Here is a 12,222-nt window from a genome sequence, read left to right as displayed (position 1 = left end):
GATTTCTCCTAACTCTTCGGAGGAAAAGGTTTGTTGAGATGGGGAGAGGCAGCCATTAGAACCAGAGTCCAGCCGGCCTGCTGTAGGTCACCTCTGCCGGGCTGTGTACTATTCTTTGAACAAAGCAGTGCAGCTCCTTGTCTTTATCGCGCCCTTTTTTCTTGCGGTTTTCTATCAGCTGGTGTAATGTCTGAGAAGCTCTGCCGCTGCTCCGTATGTCAATGGCGGGGGCTAGGCACGATGGGGGTCTGCAAATTCTGCACTGCTGCGGAGGAGCAGGGTGCAGGGCCTGTAAAAATCGGCGGTGCAGGGGGGGGGGGGGGTCAGGTTCGCCCGTTGTTCCGACGGTACCGTCTCCCTCGTTTTCGATCCCTTCTTCGGTGGGAAACACCGCGTTGCCAGCTGTTCCTCCGGCCCCTCTCATTGCAGGCACTATGCCTCCTAGTATTTCTCCGGTTCTGGCTATTGATAATGAAGTGGCTAAGTTAGAAATGGGTTCCACCTTTTTGGCAGACACTTTGTATGATTTCCTGCGGGCTTCTTCTAAATCTATGGCTCTGTCTGTGGCGGCTCAGAGTACGCTTTGGCTGCGTGGTTGGTCCGCGGATGCGGCCTCTAAGTCTAAGCTTAGTAAATTTCCCTTTAAGGGATCCTTTCTGTTTGGAGAACAGTTAGACAAGCTGGTGCATAGCCTCGGGGAGGCTAAGGTCCCGAGATTGCCGGAGGATCGTCCTAGAGGTTCTGGTCGTGGTAATTTCTCAGCTAGGAGTAGAGGCCATGATTTTCGTAGTTTTCGGCCATCTAGAGTTTTTCAGGGGCAGTGTTCCAGATTTTACCAAAGGCCTCAGACCTTTCGTGGAGGTCATAGGAGAGGTCGAGAGGCAGGGAGTTCCCTTTCCTCCTCCTTCCGCTCTCAGCAATGAAGGTGTGCGGGCCCAGCCTCTAGTTCAAGTGGGCGCTCGGTTGGCACAATTTCAAGAGAGGTGGGCCCACATTACTTCAGATCAGTGGGTATTAGAGGTTATTCGAGACAGGTACGCATTAGAGTTCGCTCACCCTTTGTCAGATGCTTTCATAGAATCCCCTTGCCGTTCTCGCATCAAGGCCGGAGCTGTCAGAACTGCTCTCCGCAGGCTTCTGGACCTTTGTGCGATTTGTCCAGTCCCTTGGGCGGAAAGGTGTCAAGGACGTTACTCCATTTACTTTCTGGTACCCAAGAAAGAGGGTTCTTTCTGTCCGATTTTAGATCTCAAAGCAGTCAATCAGGCCCTCAAGGTTCCCTCATTTCGTATGGAGACTTTGCGGTCCATCATTGTTACGGTGCAGCCGGGGGAGTTTCTGACTTCTCTCGATCTTTCAGAAGCTTATTTCCACATTACTATTCGTCCTGCACATCAACGTTTCCTTCGTTTTGCAGTGCTAGGCCGTCATTTTCAGTTTCGGGCTCTTCCTTTCGGACATGCGACGGCTCCTCGTACGTTTACCAAGGTCATAGTAGTTGTAGCTGCGGCTCTCAGAACAGAAGGCATTTTAGTTCATCCTTACTTAGACGATTGGTTGATCCGGGTGAAGTCTTACCACGAGAATGTTCAGGTAATGGCTCGGGTGGTAGAGTTCTTACCAGGTTGGGTAGTCAATATGCAGCTTTCTCAGTTGATGTATCTGGGAGTCCGGTTCGACACGAAGCTGGGTCGCGTGTTTCTTCCGCCAGCCCGGGTCCTCAAGTTGCAGGCCGAAATTCGTCTCTTCTTGCAGGATTCGAGTCCGTCGGCAAGAGATTATCTTCGGATTTTGGGATCAATGGCGGCAGCGATCGAGGCGGTGCCCTGGGACAGGGCTCACATGAGGCCTCTTCAAAAGTCCCTTCTCTCGAGATGGTCGTTTCAGGAGGATTTGCTTCATCTCAGATTGGCACTTTCGTTGCAGGTGAGGACCAGTCTACGATGGTGGCTTTGGGAGGCCAGTTTTGATCAAAGGTATGCCTCTAGATTGGCCCAGTTGGATGGTGGTGAAAACAGATGCCAGTCTCCTAGGCTGGGGAGCTCACTGTCAGGGGCAGTTTGCTCAGGGTCTCTGGTCTCATCAGGAGACATTATGTTCAATCAACCTGTTAGAGAGCTGAGCGATTCGTCTAGCGCTCAAGAGGTTTCTTCATCTCCTGAGAAGCCAAGCAGTGCGAGTAATGTCGGACAATGCCACAGTGGTAGCTTATATCAATCGGCAAGGAGGGACGAGGAGCCTGCCGTTGGAGAGAGAGGCCTCGCTTCTTCTTCGATGGGCGGAGGTCCATCTGGTAGCTCTGTCAGCAGCTCATGTAGCAGGGGTCCTAAATGTTCAGGCAGATTTTCTCAGTTGGCATATGCTCGATCCCGGGGAGTGGTCACTAAGTGAAATAGCATTTCGGCTACTGGTCGATCGTTGGGGGTCTCCCAAGATAGATCTGTTTGCCTCTGCCGAAAATGCAAAACTCCCTCTGTTCTTCAGTCGTTGCAAGGATCCCAAAGCGCAGGGTGTAGACGCGCTTCTTCAGTCCTGGCCAGTCGGTCTAGTGTATGCCTTTCCTCCTTGGTATCTTATAGAGTGTCTTCTTCAGAAGGTCGAGATGCACAGGAGACGTCTGATTTTGGTGGCACTGGATTGGCCTCGAAGGCCGTGGTACGCCGACCTTTGACGTCTTCTGGTGGATCTTCCCTTCAGGCTTCCAGTCACGCACGGTCTGGTTGTTCATCCCGATCTGGATTGATTCTGTCTTACGGCTTGGCTCTTGAAAGGGCTAAGTTGATTAAGAAAGGTTACTGTGCTCAAGTCATTGCTACTATGCTTCGTTCCCGTCGTCGTTCTACCTCTTTGAATTACGTGCACACTTGGAGAATATTTGAGGCTTGGTGTAAGGAGTTTATCTCCTTTTTGTACTTTAGTTCCTCAATTTTTGGATTTTTTGCAGCGGGGCTTTGACAAAGGGCTTGCTTTGGCTTCTCTTAAGGTGCAGATTGCGGCTTTGTCTTGTTTCCGTGGTCGTATCCAAGGGACGTCTTTAGCCAGTCATCCGGATGTAGTTTGTTTTTTGACGGGGGTTAATCTTCTTCATCCTCCCTTGCAATCTTCTTTTCCTAGTTGGGATCTGAATTTGGTGCTCACGGTTCTTATTAAGCCTCCCTTTGAGCCTCTGTCGTCCTGTACTCTGAAGGATTTGACTCTGAAGACACTTTTTGGTTGCTATTGCTTCGGCTAGGCGTGTTTCGGAGTTGCAGGTGTTGTTGTGTAGACTGCCATTTTTTGGAGTTTGGTTCCGATCGTGTCGTGTTACAGCCTGTTCCTTCCTTTCTTCCCAAGGTAGTAACTCGGTTTCATGTTTCTCAACCGGTAGTTTTGCCTGTGTTAGGTTCGTTTTCCGGTTCAGAGGAGCAGAGACATTTGAAGTGTTTGGATGTCAAACGTGTGTTGAAACGTTTTGTTAAATCTACAGAAGACATCGGGTGGTCTGATCGTTTGTTTGTTCTTCTTGGAGGTGCGCGCAAGGGGTTTATGGCCTCTAAGCCCACTATTTCTCGGTGGCTTAAAGAAATGATTGCTTCAGCTTATCTGCTTTCGGGGAAACCTGTTCCAGAGCATGTTAAGGCTCATCAGGCAGCCTCTTGGGCAGAGCGTTGTCTGGTGCCTCCAGAGGACATTTGTAGAGCAGCAACCTGGCTGTCTTTTTATTCTTTTTGTAAGCACTATCGATTGGATGTCCTCAGTTGTCAGCAGGTTGCTTTCGGAGCACGCATTTTGTTGGCAGGGCTGCTAGGGTCCCTCCCATAATTTCACTGCTTTGTTTCTTCCCATCAGTCACATTCTGGGCCGGTCCGGAGGGACACTAAGGAAGGGTAAATTAGGCCTTACCTGCTAATTTGCTTTCCTTTAGTCCCTCCAGACCGGCCCAGATCCCTCCCTTCAGGTGTCTGTGTTTTGTTCAGAGCTTCCGACTTTTCGATATGTTTAAAGGCACTCACCCTTTGTTGGCAATGTGTCGGGGGCTGCTCAGGGTTTTTGCATGCACAAGTTATATGGCTTTATTCCTGCTTTGGTACTTTATTACTGGATCTTTCTCTAGCTGGCAAGGGCTCTTACTGGCTCGCTAGAGTCACAGTTTTTTTCTCAGTCTCCACCTGCAGGAAGGCATACACAACCCATCACTCACATTCTGGGCCGGTCTGGAGGGACTAAAGGCAAATTAGCAGGTAAGGCCTAATTTACCCTTAATGTGTACATTAAACCTATTTTAGCACACACTATGTTTTAGTGCATAGGCCCCTTGGGTGAGCAGGTAGTGGACTTTCTTGCTAGAAAGAACAGATTATTGGTGTCTTGGGTGGAAAAAAGGAAATATATACAGCTCATAATACATGCTCCACTGCGTATCACACCTGTGGTTTTCACAAATGGACGTTAGTCTTGTATCCTTAACATGAAGGAAGTTCAACCAGAAATGGTGAAAACGGAGTACAAAAGACAAAGTAACCCAAGAAAAGTTAATTAGTTTCACTCTCTTGGACTCTACTTTGTGGGTGGGATGTGTGTTTTGTACTTTCTTGGTGTACTTACCTTGGTCTCTACTCCATGAGTGGAATCTATGTTGTGTATTTTCCTTGTATAGATATATATTGATCTCTGCCCCTTGGGTGGGATGTGTGTTGTACATTTTCCTTGGTCTCTGCCCCACGGGTAGGATGTATGTTGTGTTTGTTTCTTGTGTACATATCTTGGTCTTTGTTCCATGGGAGGGATATGTGTTGTGTATATTTCTGATGCACCTGTGATTTGTACCCCACTGGTGGAATAGGTCTTGTGTATTTTCCTGGTGTACATTTCCTGGCCTCTTTCATATGAGTGGGATTGTGTTATGGATTTTCGTAGTGTACATATCTTGGTCTCTGCCTCAGTGGTGAGATGTATGTTGTGTATTTTCCTAGTGTACATATCATGGTCTCTATCTCATGGGTAAGATGTATGTTGTGTATTTTCCTAGCACACCTGTCTTGGTCTCTGTCCCATGAGTGGGATATGTGTTGTGTATTTTGTTGAGGTACATATTATGGTCTCTATCTCAACAGATGGGATGTGTATTGTGTATTTTTTCTGGTGTGTGTATTGGTCTGAGTCCCATGGGTGGGGTGTGTGTTATATATTTTCCTGAAGTACAAAATTTTGGTTGAAATCCCATGGGTGAAATGTGTGTTGTGTATAATGCTGATGTACCTGTTGTGATTTCTTCCCTATGGGTGGGATATGTGTTGTACATCTTCCTAGTGCCTATAAATTGAGTTTTGCCTCCATAGGTGGGATGTGGTATATTCTCTTGGTTTGTAGCTTGATGTCTTGTCTTGGGCAGGATTTTTTGTCTGACATGGCCATGACCGAGGTTGACCGATTCATGGACAGAGAACACCTAATATTTCGCGAGAACACACTCGCTACAAAAGCCATAGAAGAATACATGAAACTGATTGGACAGAAATACCTCAAGGATGCTATTGGTGAGTGTGCGTGACCGGTCAGAGAAGGCAAGGAGCTCACGGAAGCCAGACTCAAGTGGTAGACCTTTACTAGGGTGGCAGCCGTTGTATAAGTGCAGCAGCTTCTTCTCAACAAAACAGTTCTAAGCAACCAACAGAAAACCCCAAACAATTCAGGTTTCACCCAGGGAGAAGATTCATAGACAGTTTCTTATGAAGCCTAAACCAAACTTGTCCCTAATCACAGAAGCAGAGATTGAGGATTCAAGTCAGTCTATTCTGCCCATTTCTGATTCAATGCTGCAGAACTTCCCTGGTTTCAGGCTTTATTCTCACACTCTTAGGGAATCATTTGCACATAGCTGCGGGGGAAAGATATCTTCCAAATTCAAGCGGTTTTCAACCTGCTGGGTGGAAAATCTTGGCTAGATCCCAAGTCAGAGAAACTGGATCAGCTTTCCCTATTATAGTAAGTCTTTGGACACAGAGCAAAAGAGGGAAATGATGAAAGAAGGGGCGTACACTGTGAATTGTGTGGGACCAGTAGAGGTGATAGGGAGATGATGTAATCACCAACATCCCAGGGTTTTAAAAACAAATTCAATAAACATCTGTCTGGGATGGTTTAGGTAGAGTAGATTGAGCTCTGAGACTGGGGGAAGGACTAGGTTACCTCCTGAGGTTTCTAGCGCCCTTCTTTTGTATGATTCTCCTTTTAGGCGAGTTTATCCGAGCCCTTTATGAATCGGAAGAGAACTGTGAGGTGGATCCCATGCGATGTTCTTCCTCCACGTTGGCAGATCATCAAGCCAATCTCAGGATGTGCTGTGAACTGGCACTTTGCAAGATTGTCAATTCTCATTGGTGAGTTTATCCATAATGTCATCGTGTAGGTTAAGAAACAGAAGAGGACTGGAGGGCTGAACACTGAAGGCTTATGCAGCGGGGATGTATATGTTGATATGCGAGTGTATGTATTCACTGTAGGGCTTGCCCTGTTGCAGTATTTCTTACCATAGGTCTTGCTCCTGGATATGTGTATTATAACAGGGCCAGCTCTGTCGCAGTGTATATAACAGTAGAACTTCCCGTGTGATAACAAGTGCACTCTTTTGTAACTAATTTACAAAGAGAAATGTCCTGGGTAGTTTCTGTATGAAAAATATTTACTATAACATACATTTAGTGAATGTACGCATGCTGATTTCCATTTCTGGAAACACCTTTTTTTACCCGTTAAAAGTATCACAATAAGGGCAATTCTGTAATTTAGGCCCCCGTATTTATGTGCCCATTGCTTACATAAATGTCTAAAAAACTAGCACTTACACATGCATGTGTGCACTTACCAATGTGTTATTCTTTAGATACCTGCTTAACTTACATGACACTTATTTGCAAGGGGGACATACATATGGGTGGAGCATGGGGGTTCCCACTTACAATATTCCAGAAGTTACCCATATCCCTGCCACATTACATCAGCTCTATGGCGGGTGTAATTGCAGGTGCTTAAATGTTAGGCGGGCTGATACTGGGTTATACAAGTATTCTATAATGGAACCTGGGTGCTTAGGCTTCATTATAGAATAGGCTCCTACTGCTCCTAACAGCAGTTAGCAGGTTTTTAAAAAGGTGTGGACACGTTCCTGAAGGAAAAGTTCATAGTCTGCTATTGAGGTAGACATGGGGAAGCCACTGCTTGCCCTGGGATCGAGAACATGGAATGTTGCTACTATTTGGGATTCTGCCAGGTACTTGTGACCTGGAATGGCCACTGTTGGAAACAGAATACTGGGCTAGATGGACCATTGGTCTGACCCAGTATGACTGTTTTTATGTTCTCGACTTTAGAGCAGTGTTTCCCAAGTCCAGTCCTGGAGTACCGCTTGCCAGTCAGGTTTTCAGGATATCCACAATGAATATGCATGAAAAGATCTGCATATAATAGAGACAGTGTATGCAGATCAAGTTCATGCATATTCATTGTGAATATCTTGAAAACCTGGCTGGCAAGGGGTACTCCAGGACTGGACTTGGGAAACACTGCTTTAGAACACCTAAATGGAGGTGTCCAGTTATAGAAAAGGGCTCTAGGAATCCACCTAGGGCATCAGCATTTGGGAGTCTGTGGCTTGGGTCCAGCATGGGAGAGAGACTCCCCCCTTCCTTCCCTTCCCCCTTCTGGGCCTGCCACCACTCTCTCTCCTCCCATGCTCAAAGTTGTAAGAAGACTAAGCACTGTGAGGCGCCTTGAATCACAGACCTACTCTCAAGCATTCCATGGTCCACTTCCCCCAACAAGAAGTCTGCATCAGAGGTGGACAGGAAATGGCAGTGCTTGAGTGTGGGCCTTTGCTTTAAGAATCCATGCAGTTCTCAGTCTTCTTACAGCTTGGGCCTAGGAGGAGATAGGGCAGCAGCAGCAGAGGTAGGAGGCCCAGAAGAGTGGGGGGTGGAGATTGTGGACATGGAATGGAGGTAGGGAAGGGAAGATGAGCTGCTGGCTACATGGGAGGAGGTATAGAGGGGAAGGAGAGATGCGGGCCACCTGGAGGGGGAGTAGAGGGGTGATGCTGTTCACATGCAAGGTTGTAGAGAAGGGAAAGGGAAATGCAGTCTCCTGGGGGGAGGTAGATGATAAGGAAATGCTGACTACCTGGGTGTGGGGGGAGGGAGATGCTGGCCACCTGGGGAGAGAGGGAAGGAGAGAGAGGGAGGGGAGGGGAAGGGGTTGGCCACCTGGGGGGAAGAAGTTTGGAGGGGAAGAGGAAATGCTGGCAACCTTGGGAGGAGAAGGGAGGGAGGGTGTATAAATCTGCAGTGCATAATATGGCTGCCTCTTGAATAATCCCAGGCACATGGAATTATTCAAGGGGAAAAGGAGATGCTAGCCACCTGAGGGGGATGGAGGGAAGGGGTGATGCTGGCCACCTGGAGAAGTAGGGAATGGAAGGGGAGATGCTGGCCACCTGGAGGAGTAGGGAAGGAGGGAGGGAAAGGGGATATGTGAGACATTCTGGTCACCGAGGGCAGTGTTTCCCAAGACATTCCTGGAGTACCCTCTTGCCAATCAGGTTTTCAGGATACCCACATTGAATATGCATGAAAGGTTTGCATACAATGTAAGCAGTCTATGCAAATCAATCTCATGCATATTCATTGTGGATATCTTGTTTAGCGGTTTTGGATTTTCAAGAGTACCTTCTTGGTTCCTTGTTTTAATATCTTACAACAAGGAAACATCAGATTACACAGATTTTTGAGGCAGGCAGCTGTGTCAAGTCAGTTATTGTTCTTCAATAAAGATTTGGCATTACATATGCGTCTCCCTCGTTGTTTGGAAAGAGCCAACTTTTCCTACTCCCTTTTTTCTCATCTGGCAAGGGGATACTCCAGGATCAACTTGGGAAACACTGACCTAGGGGGGGTACATAGTGGAAAGAAAAGATTCTAGAGTATGAAGGGGGCAGGTAAAGGAAGGAGAGATGCTGAACTATGGAAGGGGGTAGAGTCCTTAACCACCCCTGGGGGGAGGGCAGTTCATGGCTGAAAGTTTTTCTAGAGCATTAGATACCCTTGGGCTGGCCCTGTTGTGATGTATGCCCATGTTATAAAATTTGCATGTTAAACTTATTGAACACCAAATCATTTACATCTTCTTCAGAGCAGGTATGCTGTTCTCAAAATATGTATTGGCTGTGTAATTAAACAGCAAGATCAGTATATCCATATGAGAATACTTGTTTTCTTAATTTCCAATTGTTTTATTACAAATAAGCAAGGCAACAAATTTAATATAGATAGTTGAAATTAAGAGCAGGACACTGATTCTGGGTCAGTGCAAGTGTGCGGATGGATGATTGAATAAGTGGTAAAAAGACAATATAATTTACAAGGGTAGAGAGGGGATGAAAGCCATGAGGCGGCTTGTTTTTTGAGTCCAAGTTGGAGATCTCTGTCTCAGAGGACTACAGCAGGTTACCCACAAGGACTAGAGGTTCTGAGATAACCAATGGGTTTAAAGATTACACTTTGGGTTAGGACATGAAGCCAAGAATCTCAGCTAGACTGAAAGAAATGGGTGTGCATCATTCAGCCTATAGGGGTAAAGATTACATGGCCCTTGCAGGAAGCTGGTTTGCTCTAAGCAGCATAGCTCACAGGAAGATAACATAAGCATGCACATACAAGCAGTATGAGTAGAACAGTAGATATGTGCTACTGGAGTTGGTTCTGGGTACCTGTGTTATAAAGGCTGAATATATTAATGTAATATCCATTTATGATTCAGTGGAAACAAGTTATCAGTCCATTTCATTTTTTTTATACAAAAATGGATCTTCAGACAGTGAGCTCAGCAAACAAAATCTCACTGGTTGAACACTGACTTCCTTATTGATCCTTTTATATATCTTTTTTCTTTTTTTAATAAAAAATATCATACATTATTTCATTCTATATATTTTAAACCAAGTATTTTACTTATCTTAATGAACAAAGTATAAATAAAGGCAACCTCCCGACATGATCATGCTTCAGTTTGTCTGCGTCAGGAAAAGGTTCTTTCTATTACGTAGCTTCCCACTATTCCAGAAGCTATGAGATAGTTGTGTCATTGAATCAGCAGGTGGAGATAGAGAACTGAAAATTGAACTGAGACGTATCTTTCTTGGCATCCAGTCCAGCTCCTCAGTATTTTCTATCTCCAGCAGGTGAATGGACACACTTTTCAGCCTCTGGTTCTGAGTGCTTTGCTCCTGGTCCAGTTGGGCAACTGGTCTCCAATTGAGTTTTGTGGGTGGCTTGAGTCTGCAGAGTCATATCTGGAGGTCTTCTGTGTATTTACTACTTCCTTCTCTTTACCTCTCCCCTGTTTCCTGTGGTTCTCTGCTTTTACAGCACAACATACCTCACAGAATGGGACAAAAGATGCAAACGCATACTAGACGAAATGCACTCTTTTGAACAAAAACCTCACGCAAGCATAACTCGACACCATGGTTCAATGATGAACTGAAAAAGTTAAAAACTGAAACCAGAAAACTCGAACGAGCATGGAGTAAAACAAAAGATGAACATTCACTCAACACATGGAAACAAATACAAAGAAAATACAAATACTCAATAAGACAAGCCAAAAGATCATACTATAAAACCAAAATAGGGACAGATTACAAAGACATAAAGAAATTATACCAACTTGTGAACAAACTCCTGGACACCAATCTGGTCACGACCAAGAATACAGACATCCCATCTGCAGATAAACTTGCAAAGTACTTCAATGAAAAAATTGTAAATCTACGCAACACACTACCTCAAAATAACACCGACATTGAAAACTTCCTCAGTGAATTGGACCCAACCATTGGAGAATACCCGGCAGATGGGACCTGGTTAAACTTCACCCTCTTCACCATCGAAACAGTTACCCAGGCAATTAGCAGGTTTTCCAACATCCACTGTAAACTAAATACCTGTCCCAGATACCTAATGAAATCCGCCCCTGACAGCTTCATAGCAGACCTCACATCCCATCTAAATTACATGCTTCAGCAAGGTCTCTTCCCCAAGGAAAATGGCAATATCCTACTAACCCCAATACCAAAAGATACCAAGAAAAATACAAACAAAATCACTAACTACCGTCCAATTGCATCTATCCCGCTGGTGGTTAAACTGATGGAAAGCATGGTAACCAAACAACTCACTGACTTCATAAACAAATTCTCAATATTACACGAATCACAGTCAGGTTTTCGCCGCCTCCACAGCACGGAAACAGTATTACTCACTCTTCTCGCCAAATTCAAGCAGGATATAGCAACAGGCAAAAACATCCTCCAATTCGACATGTCTAGTGCATTCGACATGGTAAACCATAATATATTAATAAGATTACTAGATAAGTTTGGGATTGGTGGAAACATACTTAACTGGATCAAGGGCTTCCTAACCACAAGAACATACCAAGTAAAATCCAACTCAAACATATCATCACCGTGGAAAGCAAACTGTGGAGTACCGCAAGGATCACCGCTTTCACCAATCTTATTCAACTTAATGATGACCCCACTTGCCAAGTCCTTATCCAACCAAGACCTTAACCCTTTCATATATGCAGATGATGTCACAATATACATTCCTTACAAAACGAAACTGACAGAAATCACCAACGAAATCAAGCTCAGCCTGAATATTATGGATTCATGGGCAAATGCATTTCAACTAAAACTCAATAAAGAAAAGCACATTGTCTCATCCTCTCATCACAACACAGCATGGACATCCCCATGAGTATCAACACCCCAGATCACACCCTTCCTTTCTCAGAAAGCCTGAAAATCCTCAGAGTTACATTGGACTGTAACTTAACACTAGAGAGCCAAGTGACATCCACAACAAAGAAAATGTTCCACTCAATGTGGAAACTTAAACGCGTGAAGCAATTCTTCCCGAGGGAAGCATTTCGCAACCTGATACAATCAATGGTACTAAGCCACTTAGACTACTGCAATGGAATTTATGCGGGATGTAAAGAACAAACCCTAAAGAAACTTCAGACCGCTCAAAACACGGCAGCTAGGCTTATATTTGGCAGAACGCGATTTGAAAGTGCAAAACCCCTCAGTGAAAAACTACATTGGCTCCCAATCAAAGAACGCATTGCCTTCAAAATCTGCACCATGGTCCACAAAATCATCTACGGAGAAGTCCCGAGTTA

General features: G+C 45.3%; 1 protein-coding gene across 3 annotated transcripts in view; it reads left to right on the top strand.

Moving 5' to 3' along the window:
• SYNGAP1 (synaptic Ras GTPase activating protein 1) overlaps positions 1-12,222 on the top strand; it is a 214,023-nt gene that overhangs the window by 86,141 nt on the left and 115,660 nt on the right. For all 3 annotated transcript variants that reach the window (XM_030197194.1, XM_030197192.1, XM_030197193.1), the window contains 2 exons: positions 5,372-5,516; positions 6,215-6,359. In XM_030197194.1, coding sequence (XP_030053054.1) covers positions 5,372-5,516; positions 6,215-6,359 — 290 coding nt within the window. The remainder of the gene's footprint in view (positions 1-5,371; positions 5,517-6,214; positions 6,360-12,222) is intronic.

This window comes from Microcaecilia unicolor, chromosome 3 (assembly GCF_901765095.1).
Source record: "Microcaecilia unicolor chromosome 3, aMicUni1.1, whole genome shotgun sequence".
Classification (NCBI taxonomy): domain Eukaryota; kingdom Metazoa; phylum Chordata; class Amphibia; order Gymnophiona; family Siphonopidae; genus Microcaecilia; species Microcaecilia unicolor.
The sequence above is the reverse complement of the archived record's forward strand: the minus strand, read 5'-3'. Positions and strand labels throughout refer to the sequence as shown.